The sequence below is a fragment of the Neocloeon triangulifer genome, unplaced genomic scaffold, assembly GCF_031216515.1.
Source record: "Neocloeon triangulifer isolate White Clay Creek 2 clone unplaced genomic scaffold, ASM3121651v1 ptg000002l, whole genome shotgun sequence".
Lineage (NCBI taxonomy): Eukaryota > Metazoa > Arthropoda > Insecta > Ephemeroptera > Baetidae > Neocloeon > Neocloeon triangulifer.
In genome coordinates, this window is record NW_026775545.1 from 8,234,977 (window position 1) to 8,253,610 (window position 18,634).

Sequence of the window (18,634 nt, forward strand, 5' to 3'; positions counted from 1 at the left end):
TATACACTTCCTCCTATTTTCTTTAATTGAAAAGCAGTCTTTTTTTTATCAAATTTAAAAAATTACATCCTCCTTTGTGCGGGGGAAATAGGAAAGGATTAATATGATTTATCGGGTCGCATACTGCTCAAATGAACCGCCCCATCTCTTCCTCAAATCTGCCGTCAATTCTGTTGGAAATCAACCCCATCAAAAGATCTTTCTGTCGGTCGTAATTTGTGCTGCGTTTTGTTTCAAGAGCGTGCCGCCGCGCTCAATGAATGAGTCGATTTGACACAGCAAAACGGGGGCCATATGTTCGCTTCCCCTGCAAGATCAACCCCAGCGACCGCAACACGAATTAAAAGCTGACAAATAGAGAGAGCGAGCCGAAAATTATTGCGCCCTTGTTTTTCTAGCGCTTATTTATGTGCAGATCACCCACAAAGTTTTCTTTTCCCTCCGCCGCCCTAAGGAGAAGGGCACCTGGGCGTCCAGGCTATAAAATATAAATTCCGAGTGGTCCCTTGGGAACGTTCCGGCGACGTGTCCTTTCTGCCGCGATGATAGAATGGGTTTAATGTGCATGGGAAAGTGAATTTTGTCAAGACGGAAACGAATGCAGACGCGAGAATGCTTTATTTGCTATGGAAATTTTTAGAAAGGGAAATTCGTGCATCTGGGAATTCTCTTGCCTAACAAGCTCTATTCTCAAGTGGTTTTTCAAAAATTGCAGATTATTGTTAGTTCTTTTCATTCCGTTTCAACCCTCGAGGCGGCACACATTTAAGAAAATATTTGTAATTAACAATAAAGCTTTATTATTCAATTAAATGTAGCATCAATGACAAATTTAATAAATTTAACGTATTTAACATCAAAATGAAAAAAATTGTTCTTTAGTCATGTCATAATTAATTTAATCAAAATTAGTTTAGTTAAAAAATTTACAGTTAATTTTATACTGTGTAAGTAATATTCCTACTGAAAAATAATATTAAAACAGTAATTATTTTTGTATCTTTTTTTCAAATAATTTTTTACTTTAATTTGTACTTATCAATATTTTAAACTGCAAAAAAATATTTTTATCAGAATAAAAACAATATTACGAGACCCAACTGGAAGAGTGAGTTGTATCTCATCTTCGCGCGGCGGCACACGTGTGGAAATGCGACCCGCGACCCGACCACCCTCTGCGACGCGGTGGCGGCTCCTTTTGATTCCAAAAGTTGTCACAACGCGCATGCAGCTTTCGCCTAGCCCTTTTCCATATGGCGAAAATTCTCGCGACAGTCGCGACGAGTCAAATTTTTTTATCAGGGACCAAATTTCTAAAGATAAAAAAGCTGACGAACGCCGAGTGCTGTTTTGACCTCTGAACCAGCGTTTCCGTTTGAAAAGGGATTTGCTACCGCTCAACTTCCGCAAGCGGTGTATCTTCTTATAGGTGTTGTTTACTTTAGTGTCTTGAGTTACAATAATGAGAAGCAACAATATGCCTCTAAACGTTGTAATTTAATTTTATAAAATTCGTAGAGAAAATGGGTAAATCAGTAAAAATTATTAAATAATAAAAATAATGACCATTTTCTTTAAGATCTCAATCGATTTAAAGAAAAATTTAGAACTGCTACGGCTTGAAAATGGAAATGGAAGACAAATTCTTTAAGCAAAATCATTTCTAAACAATCTAAACTAAGTGAATTGCGGCTGCACACTTGTCATTCAAACTAACTTTCAAGGCATCCCGAGGCATCCCTTTTCTGTCACATTATCTGCGCGTATCAAATTCCCTATAAATTGAAACAAACAATCTACAAAGCAACCGCAAGTCATGCAAAATTTATGAAATGTATCAAACTTGTTGGGTTTTTTATTGCTTCCTGCAAAAAAAGTTTTAGTCACAATATTATTGTTCCAAGTAATTTGTAAACCTTTCATAAACATCGGCACAACTGAAGAAATTTTCCTCTTTATTGCTCCAAATCGATATATTTTTAGATCAAATCACTTTGTCTGAAATTTTCATAGTTTTACTCTAAATAAAATAATTTTTCAAACAATGATCCGATAAACTATATTTAGGCATTTAAATATCTCCGGCAAAAATCTAACATCCCGCACCACAAAAATTCCCGCGGCGTGTCTTTTGGATTTTTTAGGTTTGATTTTTTTCATTTTTATGAAGTTCGGCCGCCAACCACGGTGGTCTCTTTTCATTCACTTTTTTCATAATTTGGTGAGAATTTTCGCTGAGGAGTCATTACATGTGTTTTGAGAAGTTTATTCTTATTGTTTAATGGTTCGGAACTGCTGGCTGCGTGGCTGACAGGTGATGAAAAGAAGCGATCTGAAAAATTCTGCGTGACTTAAGCTCCAATAATACAGCACAAAAACTATACACAATGTAAGTCTTGCAGGCAAAAATCGGATACAAATTTTGATCAATTCATTCAAAAACAAAAAATTAATTTCATTCATAAAATAAAATTTGTTATAAATCTTTTTAGAATTGAACATATACAAATTAATTTATGCGAAAATTGTAGGATTAATCTATTTGTAGCTATTACTATAAATTTTAATCCAAATTTTGGTCAAAAATTTGTGATTTTGTATAAGAATTCTTATATATCTTAAAATATTTTTAAGCTTTTTAACAGTGCAAAAGCAAAACACTATATGAGGACCTATCTGTGTACATCAAAAGAGTATATTAAAAATTTCCACAAAGCGATGGGTAGCTTTTCCTTTCACGCCCGCCGTCGGAGGAGCAGAAGAATGGACGAGGGAAAAATTGTTAAATCGTTCTATTAAAAACCGAAGGTTCAGTCGCTCACTTTTAATGTACTCGCGCGGCAGCATTCGATATTACAAGAGAAGATGAGCACACACTCTTTCTTCGCCTTTTGCTTCTGGTGCATGCATTTGCCTCTCTCTCGCCGCGCGGCATTATTATTATTTTCTCACATCAAAAGCAGCAGCAGCGAGCAAAGTTGATTGTGTTTATATACCCACAAATGTGCTCTTCGTACTTGCTCAGGACCTTCTCCAGCAATAAGGCCTTCAACGTTAAAATTTCTCTTTGTTAGAATCTCCAGATTTGTTGTTCAAATTTATTATTAAAACTGCGATAATAAAAATTTCCAAGCTATTTTAACATAAAACCTTCAGTTCATAAAAAAAACTGTTACTTAATAGTGTTTAGGAAATAGTAAACAGATTCAGAAGATGACTTTAAAATATATAATCAAATAAAAACAATTTTATAAGCAGTTTTTATCAAAATTTAAAACGTTTTGCTATCAGATACAATTAATTTACCAGAGTTAAAGTATCAGCAATCATATTAAATACTGTGTCAACTTCAAGACAAAATTAAATTAAAAATGCAGAAAATTACGGAATTGTTGGAAAGAATATATTTTACATCTTTTGTTGAATTGTAAAGTTTCAGTTTAGTTTGGCCCGTTCTGAAGACGGTTCTGCAAAGTGCTTCTCAATTTAGGAGCAGACAATGAAAGGCAATGATGTGTCAGCAAGTTGCAGCAGCAGCGCAGGAGGATATAAAAATTTAAGGGATTCTGCATGAGATATAGAATAATAATATAATGGCCCACCACTGGGGCGGGAATGTTTTTATGCTGCATGGCAGTCATTGATCAGCAGCCACTCTTGATGGTAGAGCAACACTCGGGCAGAACAGGTAGCCGCGTTTTTTCCTGCTCTCGTCAGCGCTGCAAAGTTACCCGCTGAGTTAGAGATAAAAAAAAATCGGAGCACAGCAGCCTTGATGGTCCATTCCATCTCTCTCGCTTTTGGCTCGATCGAATCCGAGGCGGCCCCTTTGAAGCGGCGCTGCTCTCATTACCTGAAAAACCACCCGCCCGCCCGCCTTAATTTGTAAACGTGCGAGAGAGCTGCCCTAGGATAGACGCGCCGCCAAACTATTAAGCACCGGCAAAATTATAAATTAGCTCCCGGATTGATTAGTTGGTGCATTTTTTCGCTCCTCTTGTTTTGACGCTTATTCCGAACAGAGCCTTTGATGCGTGGGGGCGAAAAGAGAATAAGCAGTAGATGATTCTTTTATTAACAGGATCTCTGCATTCCTTCTTTGATAATCTTTTGTTCTGCGAAACACCTGAGGTTTATAACAAAGCACATGCGTTGGAATTCGCAAGATAAAAATTAATTAAAATTTACTTCAGTATGATGGGGCAAATTAATTCAAAACTGTGCAAATAGGAAAATATATGGGGAGCTATAGCACATGAAATGATATTAATATTAAATTAAATCGCTTTTATAAATTTCTGGTACCACTTTTTTAAATTTCATCATCATATCCAATGAAACATAAAAAACAGGTGCATACGATATTATATTTTACCTTGATTTGCTATATCCGCTGCTAATTATATACTTTCAAGTTAACTTCACATCCTAAACATTCAAAGCTTTTTATGATAATTTTAATTGTCAGAAATTATAACTATAGAGAATAAAAAAATATTTTAAATTACAAAAAAATTTAATCAACTTATTAATAAAATTTTCTTATTCGATTTTTTACAGAAGTTTTAATTTTACGATTTTTTTAATAATATTCCATTTAGTTAATAACAGTAATCGTAAGCGATGATATAACAAATTTTTCTCCGCTCGAGCGACTCAATTTCATCCCACCCACCCTATACACCGGAGGCCAAACTCACCTGCGCCAGGTTGGTCCCTTGATATTTATAAATTTCATTCCGCGCGGGCCTGCATTACACGGACAAAAAAGTGGGAGGAAGATTATTTTCTCTCTCTCATCAACACACGTGTTAGACGCAACATGTAATCTTTTTTATTGTGTTTTTCTCGCCTGTTGTAACAAAGCAGCTCCCGGTGTTGAAAAGTGAAGCAGCGACGCGCGGTGCCTCCCATTGTGACGCGCATTGTTCACCGCGCGGTGTAAAAATTTTTATTAGCTCCCGCGCGTTGCCTCTTATATAATGTGTCCGGCGAAATGTGTACACGCCGTTTTATTATCATCAACGCCGCGAGTTGAATCTCATTATCAAATAGAGAGAAGATGGCCCCGTTCACAAAAATGAATGAAGCAGCCACCGTTTTTTGCGGCTTGGTCAGCGTTATCGCTCAAAATAAAGATGATCATTTTCGACGCCACCATTTGAGCGATTCGATATGCATGCTGCTCCTTTTAATCTGCCCGATCAAGAGATGCTTTGCCGGCTCTTTGTATAACGGCTCACCTGCCCGTCTTCCACACAATCGCTTTTCAATTTCATAAAATAGCACTTCTTAGTGGATTATTGAAAGAAATGAACTTCAAGGGTTAGGGTTTACTTTGCAACTATTAAAAAAAAATTTAAAATGTTCAATTTCTTCAACCTGAAATAACAATTATTAGACAACGTGAGGTACATAATATAAAAATTATCACGCTGGGAATAATAACAAATTTTATAAGACATTGATGTCAAAAACAAACAATATTAATTGTATTCATTTAAATTAATTCACAAATGTTTTTTATGAATCATTATGTATTTTCCATGGTAGTGAATTAAGTTATTGAAATAATATTTATTGAAATTTAATTGCTAGTGAATGTATTAAAATTTTTCAGATCTCATGAATGTGCTGTTGCAGGTGTTCAAATCTCTAGGCTTTTATTATTTGTGCAACCAAGATAATTTATTTTTATCTTTTAAGACGAAACACGTAAACAATCATTAAACACTTGGCCTATTAGTAGTTTGGAATAGGACTTCTCTCTGATTGTAAAAAAGTCACGCACAAATATTATCTCCACTGCCTCAATTGGCATAAAAGCGAATGGTGGCGTTTGACGAAGCAGAACATTTGAGAGCAACTGAAATGACTCGCTTCATCACTCTCTGTAAGTATTCTAAGCATTTCACATCTCAAATTTGAAAAGTTTTAAATATGGATTCTCAATTTTATTTTTTAAATCTCTATTTATTAATTTACAGAATTAATATTAATTTGAGTTTAATTAAATATCAGGTATTTCCGCTCTACTTGCCCTCCAAGTAGTCAGGGCACACGAGGGTCATGATGGAGTTGCGACAAAATGCTGTTGCTTGAGCCAATGTTTTCTGATGAGTAAGAAACCTCCATATTTTTTCATCCCTGGAAAATATCTAATTGCGACTTTCTCTTAAAGCGACCCTTGAAAATTTGATCCCGCACATCGATTCATTTCCTGAAACTGCTCCGGTGATTCTCCCCGTGATAACCAACGCCAAAGTCAATGCACCTGCTGTGGAAACTCCTAAGCAAGTTTCACCGGTTGCCCCCCAATCTGCCACTATTGCAGAGGTGACCAGTCAGCAGCACCAAGAACTCTTGGAAAAGGTGCCCATTGAAGTGCTGCAACAAGCTTTAGCTGATAAGCTTGCAGCCGTGAAAGCTAAAGTTCCAGAAAATTTAGGAGGAGGTCAAGCCGCAGCAGTCAAAACCAACATCCACGAGATCGTTCGCCAACAAGAACAAATCCTGTCCAAACTGGTTCCCGTCGTCTCTCAGACCAAGGCGTCCCTTCCTCAGGTCAATCTTCCCAAGGTTTCAGCTGCCATTCCCAATGTTGACGCCATCACTTCCAAAGTCAACTCTGCCATCCCTGCTGAAGTTCCCAACGTTCAGGCTGCTGGTCCCGTTCAGCAGTCCAAGATCAACATCCACGAGGTCTTTCGCCAGCTAGGACTCTTCTCAAATACTCCTCTCAACACCCCAGTTTCTATTCCCAAGGTTCAAGCTGCCGTTCCCAATGTTGGCGCCGTCGCTTCAAAAGTCACCTCTGCCCTCCCAGTTGGAGTTCCTATCGTTCAGACTGCAGCTCCCGTCGTTTCCACTGTGACTGGTGCCCTGCCTCTGAACACTGGAGTCCTACCCAACCTCCCAATTGCTGGTAGCCTGGGTCTCAGATGCAACTCATGCAATAAGAAATAGGAAACGAAAGAAACTGAAGAACAAAAAATTATTGAAAAAGATCCTTAATAATGAAAAAAAAATCTGAGGATTGTACTTATCAGAAAAAACCTAATAAGATGCATTGAAAAATTTTTCCTGAATCATGTAAACGGGACTTTGCAAGTGTGTATAAATGATAAAAAAGAGAGCAAATGTATGATTGGGTTATAAATGTGTTAGGAAAAGCAAAAATAAAATGAGAAAATAATGCATCACAAAAATGATTTTTTCAACATTTTTTTACCTAAAATCATCACAGGGTAAAGCAAAATCTGCTATTTCTTGAGAGCATAGTTCTAGAGCAGATTGTACATTTCAATTAACGTTTATCTCAAACCGTTAATGTACCACCACATGACCTTAGCTGAATCCCAGGATAAGAGCATCCTCGCGCGATGCCCTGCTGCGAAGTTTTCTTTACAATTACGCAAAAATTTTATTCATAAAATTTTCAAAATAATTGCAAGAATTTTATAAAGCATAATGTTGTGGGCAAGGGCGCTTTTAAAGACTAAATTATCCCAAGAAAACTTCACCATATAGCCAATTTAAATTTTTCTGGCAGTCAAGTTAGTCTGGAAAAAGTAAGGGTCTTGGATCGCTCTCTATATTTATTGACTTGAAAATATTATGTGCTTATTCTGATGTCAAGATAGCAGTGCAATTTTTTGATATGTCAATATGTTAATAAAAATATGCATTTTTAAATCAAAATTAAAATCAGTTGAATATCTTATTTATAATTATACTTCCTTATATTTACCGTTTGTCAAACTCAACAAATTTATCGTGTTTATTGTTCAAAAACTGTAATATTAAAAAATTTAATTTTTTAATAAATAAAATATTATGATATTTATTACATGAAATAATTGCATTAAAATTAAAAAAATACATTATGCTGACATGACTGTTCAACCTTCAACCCATTTTTATTGCTAGAATGCTTGCCATCAGTTTATTGAAAATAATTAATAAAATTTATAAAAAAAAGATGAGATATTTTATCAAAGATCATTTAAGAGATCATTTAAAATTTGTTCCTATTATGAAACTTGAGGGGAGAAGCAATTTATAAAATCTAAAAAAGCAGCTTTAGGTTGTGCGAATATAAAATGTTGAACACGGTGCTACTAATTGTAAGTTTTTTTCAACTGTTATTTACTCCATAATAATAAAGCTTATAAGGTATACAATAAACTACCATCTATCAGTTATTTAAAATACAATAATGTTTTATGTTTTATCTTTTTCTAATTTGGTCCCCCTTGCAAAATGATAAATCTAAGCATGATTATGAGCCACCTGCTCGAGTGTTAAATTTATCTATTTAAATATTTGTTTGCAACTTGCAAGCTGTGCTGCTTGCAAAAACTTTAAAAGTCACGCACTCGTTTTATCGATGATACTTCAATTATACTATAAAAGCAGAACTCTGAGCTCAACCAAACAGAACATTGCTTGTGGGAACAACTAGCATGGCTCGCTTCATCACCCTCTGTAAGTTTTTTAGGCCTGAGGCGAGTACCGCCCCAATATTTGAATAGAAGACAAATAGGTTTTATTAGACCTGTACTTTATTAGCCAATCTGCATTTTATTTCCAGATATTCCATCATTTCAATAAAAATTAATTAAAATTTTTGCTTTTTAAAGGTATCGCTGCTGCGATGGCCCTTCAAGTTGTCTGGGGCCACCATGAAGGTGAAGATGCAGGGCAATGCTTCAATCAGCAATGCCTTCTTTTGAGTAATGAGCCTCTAGCCAAAGAATTAATTTTGTGCAACACTCATTAAAACTTAATTTTTTTTAGCAACGATAAAACAATTGGCCACACACGCAGAACTCTTACCGCTTGACACCCCCTTGATCCTCCCAATCATCACGAAAGGTGCGAATGGATATGCCGTTTCAAAGAAGGGTGAAAACTTTCTAGCCGCCTCTGTGCAACCCGAAGTCGCTGCCGTTCATTCCGCCCAAGTTCCAATCAACAAACAGGCTGAAGAAGCCACTCGCCAACAGGACCTCTTGGTATCCAAGTTGCCTGCTGGAAAACTGGCTTCTACTCTGAGTGAAGCTGTCGCCACTCAGGTCGCGGCTGCCAAAGCCACAGTTCCCCAAAACCTTGGAGCTGCTGATATTCACGAGGTCGCTCGCCAGCAGGAACTTCTGTCCCAGGTCAAGGCATCAATTCCTCAGGTATCCCTTCCCGTCAACCTTCCTAAGGTTCAAGCTGCCGTTCCCAATGCTGACGCCGTTACTTCCAAAGTCAACTCTGCTCTCCCACTTGCTGGCACAGTTCCTAACGCTCAGGCTGCCGTTCCCGTTCAGCTTTCAAAGCTTAACGTCCACGAGGTCATTCGCCAGCTAGGACTCCTCTCGAACGGTCCTCTCAACACCCCGGTTTCTCTTGCCAAGGTTCAAGCTGCCGTTCCCAATGTTGGTGCCGTCGCTTCAAAAGTCACCTCTGCCCTCCCAGTTGAAGTTCCTAACGTTCTGGCCGCAGTTCCCGCCGTTTCCACTGTGACTGGTGCCCTGCCTTTGAATGCTAAGCTCAACACTGGAGCCCTATCCAACCTCCCCATTGTTGGCAGCCTGGGTCTCAGATGCAACTCATGCAAGAAGAAATAGCAAACGAAGATACAGAAGAGCAAGCAATGATTGAAAAAGATCCTCAATGGTGAAATGCAAAAAAAATCTGAGGATTGTACTTTCCTAAAAAAAAAAAAAAAAACTGCTAGCGGATGCATTATAAAATTTTTCTCTTAAATTTTGTGAACACAAAAGTTGGAGAAAGCAAAAATAAAATTATTTTATGCATCAGAACTCGACCGTCTTTATAATATGTACTATTTTTATGTACCCGCGCTATCTCTATTTTTTAACATACATTATTTAAGGAATAATTAATCAATTATTTCACAATTATAAATCAGCTAATGATAAAAATAATTTAAGATTCTTCGACTCTATTTTTTTCATGTTTCATCAATTTGCTGTACACCCAAAAATTGCATTGATTCGAGAGAAAAAACTTGAAGGTCTGATAATTACAAAGGTGTGGGCGTTGATGAAACAATTTCCTGACACAAACACTCGGAGCCGAAATGAAAACATATATATATTTCTCGCCTCTCGACTTCTCATCAAAAAACTCGCGGCTGCGGATCTTTTTCATCATCAGCAGCAGCCGCCAGTCGAGAGCAACAAGGAGAATCAAGAGGCGTTAATTTATCTCCCGAAAGCATTTTATTTGGACAGGCCGCGTTGCACCAGCGGGGTGTTGCGAGCTACGAGAATTCCATTTCCATCAGGAGGTGCTAGAGAATGAATGAGCCTCTCTCATCCTCTCTCTGTCTGTTCTCAGCAGCATCACGCCGCGAGAGAGTTAATAATTTTCCCTCTATGTGGAAGAGAGGCTTCACTTGAAAACCCATTCACTCGTCAGTATATCCTACACAGCACTAGCCGCCTCGGGCCAAAATGCTACTTTTTCAGCGCACCAGCTTTTGATCAATGAAAGTCGGAGGAGCAGAGGTATTTGTTATTAACTCCCTTATAAATGGGAACAAAAAGAGAGGCTTGGCGTTTTTTGGTTCCAACATCCTCTCAAGGGGTCCATTGTGTTTTCGAAATTGGCCTCGGAAATTCATTGAGAAAGACGCATCACCGGCGGCCATCATGCCGCGACGCTTCTGCAGTAGTCGCCGGGAGATTCGACCTTGTGGATTTTCCGGATTAAGTTGATTAATAATTTGTCTAAGATAATAAATTATTAATTTAATTTGGAAATCTGAAAATAATATTATCAAATATATTGCAACCGCGAAGAAACTTTTGACAATATTAAAAAAAAAAAATGGCTCAGCATTTTGGGATAATTTACTGAATTATTTTGCTCCCAATAAACTTTTCTCAATAAATATGATTCAAAAAATAAAAATAAAATACCTCTGCTGTATTGGTTGCTTGAGTAATAATTTTGCTGATTGATTCTTCTAAAATTTGGCAATAACTGCGGGTGGACGCAGTTAATCGTGTTAATGTAAATGAGGTCAACACATAATCTCAATATACATAATTAAAGGCTAAAACGTGCTGTACTGATTTTTTTTTTAATAATTACAGTGGTGGTACATTTTTTCAACAATTCCTCACAATTAAAAATTTTAGCACTTATTATAAGATAAAAATAAGAAACGATATTTTACCAAGTGCAGTGGCGCATTTAAGATAATTTTCTCGCATAAAAGTATGGAAATGGCACAAAATCTAACCTTCTGCATGACGGCTAATTGGTAGCTGAAATAAGCAAATAAAGCTAGATTTTGATTTTGGAAATAAATGCTAAAAATGCTTGTGAGGGATATTGAATCAGGTTTGGAAAAAAATTTCTGACCGAAGCATGAAAAATGTGGTAGCTGTTTTATAGGTTTTTTTTATTCCACTTTGGAACTGCCGCTTCCCAAAATACGGTGATGAGAGAGATGCGGCTGGGTTTCTGTGCGAACCGAATTTCATTCATTCCTCTTGCCTGCTGGACCGTCGACGCTTGGCAGGCAAACATAACAGCACAAACTGCCTGCCGAACTAATCGATTCCGACACAGGAGTTTTTAATTATTTCTACACTAATTACTCGTGAACGATCTTTTTTGTTCAAAGTGTCCCTCGATCTATAGGTCCATGCGCTTTCTGTATAGAATTGATCAGGGGCAAGATAATAAGGCTAATAATTACTATCAAAAGAAGAATTTTGACTTCTAATAAATTGAGATAGGGATGACTTGATCAATGATCATTTTTTTATACTTAATAATTCTTAAATAAAAATGTGACAAATGTTCAGCGACGCCAGCGACTGCTGCGGTAGAGCGTCAGACTTATTTCTCGGAAGTGGCAAATTAGAACGGTCCATTAATTAATTAAAGCGTCGTGCACATGGTGAAAAATGAGACGCGACTTGGCTGACAGGCCGTGAGGTCTTTTCAGGCGAACCGTAAGGAAGCTGTTTATACATTCGTTTGTACAATTGTGTTTGGACCAGCGCCACATAGAAGTGATTTCTCAGAAATTTCCAAAAAGCTGCTGATCGTGGTACATGGTGCAAGAAAATATTGTGACTAATCCAACACATTGGGAAATCCAATAATACAAAGTTTTCATGTAAGAAGTCAAGTCAACGTATAGAGTGAATTATAAAATGAATTTTACAGTCAGATTTGTGCAAAAGAAACATGCAAAAATACAAATAAAAATAATTAGTTAATAATTAACAATTTTAGATAAAATTAACTATTATGATCGATCGTTAAATTTTTAAAAATTCTGAACACAAATCTTAACGCTGCAATTTTCAATGTTTGAATGTTCGCATTTAAAAAAATCTCAACTGCACAAAGCTGGATTTTACAGGTGAAAGAAAAACTTTGAATTAATACTTCGTCTCACTAGGTGCAGTGATAACATAGCAAGTCGATCCAGTTCTATACATAAATTTAAAAAAAAAAAACGATTAAAATCTAATTTGTTATTTGCAAATAACGTTTGGAAGAGGCATGCGAAAAATGCCAAGTCGTGATGAGCCGAATTCCTTTTGCAGCATCGCGCTTTGTTTTGGCGCACTCGATTTAATTAACCTCGCCTTTATACAGATCGCCGGACAAAGGCGAAAACACGCAGCACATTGGGGCCGCAGTCCGGTAGCAGCGCTATTGCATGCCTAATAACGTCCAAATCGAGTAATTAATTACAGCCGCAGCAGGCCTCCGAGATTGTTATATTACCAGCAGCGGTCATTATCAAGGGCAGCTCCTGTGTTCGCCGCCACCGCGAACTACAGCCCTCGATTATTATTACATTTTTGTATACGCGCGGGACGGTCACCGCTCGCGGCTGTTTTATCCAACTTTTAATAACGCCGAGACGCTCTCTCGGTGTTATTATTATGACGTGGCACATTACATTTCATTATTGTGTGCGAGATGCCATTTTTCATTGTTGCTGCCTCTCTTGTCATTATTTTATTACTTTGTCTTTCGGGCATCGCGTGATATTAATTAATTAATTAAATTTCGTTTTACAATCGCACAGTGGAGGTTGCTATGGACGCTCAGGCATTTCAAACTTACACGTTCATATGTGAAAAAGAAAAGAGGTCTAATTTTTTATAAGAAAGTTTATTTGCTCATTATTTAAATAAAATAAAAAATAGCTGCAGAACAGGTTTACAATTTGAAAATTTTAGATTGCAAAAACAATAAATGCAGATTAATAAAACAAAGATAAAAAAGACTTTTCTTAAATTTTCGTCACTGTTCGTCACGCGGTTGAAATAGTGCATTTAAAAGTGGATGTTTTATCTAAAAAAGTCATACTAACACTTTATAAAAACAAGATAAAACACAAGATAAAAAAAAAACGTATATTCCAACTGAAGTGTTATGTATACGATTTTTTTTCAAATAGAGATTAAGAAAATTAATACGTCTTTTAATCAGATATTCAGGGACGATTCATTTATATATTTTGAAATATTATTTTTATATATGCTAAAATATTTTGATAAGAAACCCTAAGAAAATAAAAAAATAAATACTAATAAAAACTAAAGTCCATGTGTTACATTTGAGATTGTATGCAAATAGCCTGATATTGGTTTTTCACAATCAGAACACTTCTCGATGTGTAAGTTAAATAGAAATGAATAGAAATAGCAAACAGTTTAAGCGTTATAAATTTAAAAATAAATTATTAATTTTGAGACTTGAGACGCTCACTAAACTTGTGGCAAAAATATTTTTACCACTAAACTACTGCCTGAATTTTCATATTCATATTTAATCTCTGCCAAATTGGTGACGGGAAAATTTCTCCGTTTTGTTAGTCAAACAACTTCACACTTTAAGATTATGATTAGCTAAAGATTCGCAGCTGCAATGTCGAAAAAAAAGCAATATTGAACCGAAAATTAGATGTGTATGTCTCTATCGCCTTTTCATGCGATAGGACGTCATGATACAAAAGAGCACACTTTTGCTATAATAACATGAAAAGTGCATGTAAACTCCAATTTGAAATTTGAATACACTTTTGTGCGATGCATAATACAACAATCTAAATGTTTATTTGCCGCATTCGTCACACAGCCCAAGCAATAATAAATGTGCCGACAGAAAATAGAGCAATCCAGCCGCTTTGGAAATTATCTTCCCAGCGGCGGCGCGTTGGGGATCGCGACACGACACTTTAAACAGCCATTAACATAAATTACCTCGCTCGAAAGCTCGTTTTAAAAAAGCGAGCGAGACGTTGTTACATATAATGGGAAGTCGAGTGCGAGTTCAACTTGATTTGGGTTGAGGAAAATTATTTCGGTGCCAAGACGACCGATCGGAGCAAGAGAAAGTGGATTTATTTATTGGCTGTCGTGGGAAAATGATGTGTTGGTTTCACAGAGTGCAGTGACGATAATTAAAAATGTGCTGACAATTGTGTTGCTTAAGCACTTTTTGTTTTTTTTTTCTCAGAGACAACTCAGGCTATCTTTTAGCTCTTTGATAATATTAAATTTTATGTAACATCATAACTTTAAATAAAAACTTTTCAATGTGTAATTTTTTTTAACAATTTAATCAATTAAAGACTTGATTTGACTATGTATATAAGAAGTCCTTAATAACAGACAAAGGTTTTATCTTATATTTCATTGGCTCGAGAGGCAACAATGGAAAACAAGCTAGAGTTAATTTTATTTCAAAACTTATAACAAACACACTATACACCAAAAATCGTAAAATAAATGACGAGTCATTTTAATTTTCTTAAAATAATATAGCAAAAGATTTAAGTATAAAAAAATTACATTAAATTTTAAAAACAAAATAAAAGTTAATTAATAATTCATCACTGATTTCTTAATTTAGCGTTGCATGAAATTACAACTAGATGCAGTAGTGACGTGAGAAAAATTTATACAGGAATGGTATTTTACTTATCCATCCTCTTTGGAGATGAAATACCCGTAAAATGATGTACTTTACTGCACGTGATCAAATTTAAATTAAAAACGAGAAAATAAAATATTGGGCGTTTAATTCCTCTTCATACAATGGACAATCTCTCAAAATAATGAGTAAACTGGCGCCAAAATTTCCTTCCGCGAATCCCAAAACGGTCTCGGCGTGGGAATATAATTTGCCAGACGAAATTAACTCTCCTCGAGAGAGAAATAAATAAATTGCTATTTATGTTGCTCCACGGCTGCTGAGTTTCTTCATTAATCCAAAAAGAGTGGCGAGGATCGAGAGAGAAGAAAAGGAAAAAGAGTAATCTCGGCCGGCGAGGGAAAATAAATAATCAACGCGCGATGATGATGACTGAATTATGAGAAGCCTCTGCTATCATTGTTATTATTTCAGTTTTGATTGTGTTGCTGCGTAAAGCTGCATGCAGAGCGGTGGCCCACCGCGGAGCTCTCAGACGTTTTTGCTCAAACGGCTTCAAAACATATACATGGGGGTTTAATTAAGCACTACTGCGTCTCATTTAAATGAGATGGACCGCGAGAGCAGAGCGCGCGGAGAGTAATTTGTTTCATCGCGATGATAAATTAGAGGGAGCCTGGTGGTGCACAAAGGGTTGCTTCATCGATATTAATCGCGCCAGAAAGCTGAGCTGCTGGTGCCTCCGGAAAATTAAGCCTTAAACCATAAATACTTAAAAAAAATGCTCTAATTTGAAATAAAAAAAATAATATGGTGAATTTGATTATTTGAACAATTTGATATGGTTATTAAAAAAATATTATTGTCAATTAAGTTAATTAAACGTTTTTTAATATAAATTTTTACAACACTTTTGTTTCTGTTAATTTGATAAGATTTTTTGGATGAAATTTGACTTTCAAGCAATTAAAGATACAAATTGTCAAGTTGTTTTAACAGTTTTTTTATCCACATAGACAATTAGGTAACTTGACTCCATAAAGACAAAACATCCAAACAAAAAATTAATCAATAATGAAAAAAATTCAAGCCAGAATCTAAAATATAATTTAAAAGAATGAAGCATGTGCACTCAAGAATTAAAGTTAGGAATCAATTTTATCACGTTTTCACGACGAAATGGAATTTAAATCAAATAGACCTAAATCTGATTTTTTTGTCCAAAGAAAATAAATTTCAAACAATGATTTATCGTGTAATTTGACAATGAATTAAGTTTCAGAAATATATATTCGCATGGAGCAACTTATTTAGTTTGTTCACTCTGCTAATTTAAACTGAGCAATTAACAACTGAACGCGCCATGAAATAATTTTCCGAGTGAGTTACTTTTGAGAAACCAAGACGTCCACCCACCCGCGCCTTTGCGTTGCAAATATAAACACTTCAGTTGAAATTTCCTAGAATCTTGGCTGCTCAAAAAAAATTTCTTTCGCAGAGAGAGTCATCAAAATGATGAATCGGTGTTTTAATCTGAAGTTGCACGGTGGCACCGCTCGCTCGATTTGAGCGAAAACAACTTGCCGGCTAATTATAAAGTGATAACACGTCCCGTGTCGTTAATTAGAAAATAAGCGTGCGCTTCTTCTTCTTCTCCTCTCTTATTTTTTGTTGCCCATCCTAATAAAAGTGACGGCGGCCGAGTGGGAGGTCTATCGAGTATCTCAAAATAGACAAACAAACGCCCGCAACTTGCTTGCTTTTCTCGAAAATTTATATATAATGTGCTGGTGTAATATATACGTCGTGTAAAATTACGCCAGTCCATTCGATCCGCCCATCGTGTCTGCGTGCACGCACCATTAACAAATTTTTCAAGTGGGCGGCCGCCCTGAAAATCAGAGAACGTTATGTTTTTTCTGTTACATTATGAACAGGTGTTCCAAGAAAGAATCGAGAAAATTTTCAGCGCATTTTATATTAAAAACGTTCATTCAAGGCAATGGTGTCAAATCAAAGTACACAAGTGCATTATAGCTCAATGAAAAATAATAAATAGAAAACTTAAAAGAAGAAAAGTTAATTTATATATTTATTTGAATATTGTTAAAAAAAAAACTGAAATTTAACACACTTTTGAATTGCTGCGTTATTGATTTCATTTTGATAATTTCATGTACAGAATATTTAAAAAAATGAAAATTAATTTAGAAACTTTACTAAAACAAAATAATGCAATGTAAACCAAACAACAACAAGTGAAAAAAGAATTGCCCTTTTATGTGCAATTCATAGCAGATTCTTTGTGCAAATTATAAGTTTTATCCAGGTTTTATCTTTTAAAATAACGAAAGTTGTTTAATTCTTAGGAAGAAAATTTTCTAAAAAAAAAATGGTTCTTGAGATAAACAAAATCAATTCAAAATCATTATCAGCGTTTACATGCTCAACATTTTTTAAATTGAATTTTCAGTGCAATATTTTAATTTCTAGGTTTTATTCTGTTTATCAAAATTTAATAATCAAGATCGTTTTTGTATCAGACTTTAGTAATCGTGATACGCAAGACTTTAGACGTTTTTCTCTCTCGCTTGCGGTCCAGCATCGCCATCCAGAGATGCTGCGTCATGAACGGATGACTCCACATACATAGAATGTATCTCTGATGGTGCTGCATTATATGATGTGTGCGAGTATCAAAAGCAGGCGGAGCTACTTAAATTCCCGCCCACCACAATGTAATTCATCTGGTGGCCATTATTTTATCTGCAAGAGATGCACTCACTGCAATGATCAATATATATAATTTGATAAGTAATTTGATTTTCAACTTCATATGGAGTAAAAATATAAATCAATCAATCGATTACAAACAAATCTGCAAATATGGAAATTAAATAACACGGAAAAATCAAATTTATTACTTAAAAAGTAACAAAAAAAAATTAATAAAAGAATGCAAATTTTTCTACGAATAACAAATAAATTTAAATGCATAATACACATTTTTATCTGGCCACAAGAAAAACAGTGAGTGAAAATAACAAACCGTGAGTGATTTTTTTGAGAAAAAAATTATTTTGCCTTTATTTCCTAGCAAGTAAGTCGAAAAAATTGCAAATTTTACTTTCTTAAATTTGTGTGAACTATATTGCAACAAATTTTTCAAACAGATGTTCTTCTAACTTGGCAATAAATATCCGCCCTATATAACAAATTATGAAAGGGGCGCTAGCCGGTGGTAATTACCCCAAAATGTATACACCCCGTGAAGCAAGAGGGGGCGATTTCACAGGCCGTCTGCGTTAAATTTCACAGAAAATAAATCCACAGCACATGCCACAAACGAAAATACAGCACGAGCTGCGGTCCTTTTTAAACCGTCGCTCTCGTTTTATTATCGAACGTGTGTCATCATTCTCGTCAGGCAGCGAAAATCAATTAGCCAAGCGCAGGAAGTGCAATGATATTATCCTGCGTGCAGGCGGGTGGCGAACTTAATTACATGCCTCTTTCTGCGTTTCATATAATTATATTATATATTTTACAATGCGCACAGAGGGATGCCGAATGGAGATTTCGTCGTGAAAAAGTGAGAAAGGAGCGAGAATCTCACGCCGTTTTTACGCGATAACTCGTGTGACAATCGCGATTCACTGCTCGCTATTTTATGCACCAAATCGATCGCTGAACGCGTTTTATT

At 35.9% G+C, this 18,634-nt stretch overlaps 3 protein-coding genes across 3 annotated transcripts in view; 2 read left to right on the forward strand and 1 right to left on the reverse strand.

Annotated features, from left to right (window-relative positions):
• Positions 1–18,634, reverse strand: part of LOC132205363 (protein gooseberry-like) — a 51,888-nt gene that overhangs the window by 29,361 nt on the left and 3,893 nt on the right. The window lies entirely within an intron of this gene.
• Positions 5,787–7,225, forward strand: LOC132205056 (uncharacterized). Its single transcript, XM_059633896.1, has 3 exons — positions 5,787–5,893; positions 6,022–6,120; positions 6,182–7,225. The coding sequence occupies exons 1-3, from the start codon at positions 5,830–5,832 to the stop codon at positions 6,964–6,966; spliced, it is 948 nt and encodes a 315-aa protein (XP_059489879.1). The 5' UTR covers positions 5,787–5,829; the 3' UTR covers positions 6,967–7,225.
• Positions 8,374–9,812, forward strand: LOC132205068 (uncharacterized). Its single transcript, XM_059633921.1, has 3 exons — positions 8,374–8,487; positions 8,643–8,735; positions 8,800–9,812. Exons 1-3 carry the CDS (start codon positions 8,466–8,468, stop codon positions 9,615–9,617), a joined length of 933 nt encoding a protein of 310 aa, XP_059489904.1. The 5' UTR covers positions 8,374–8,465; the 3' UTR covers positions 9,618–9,812.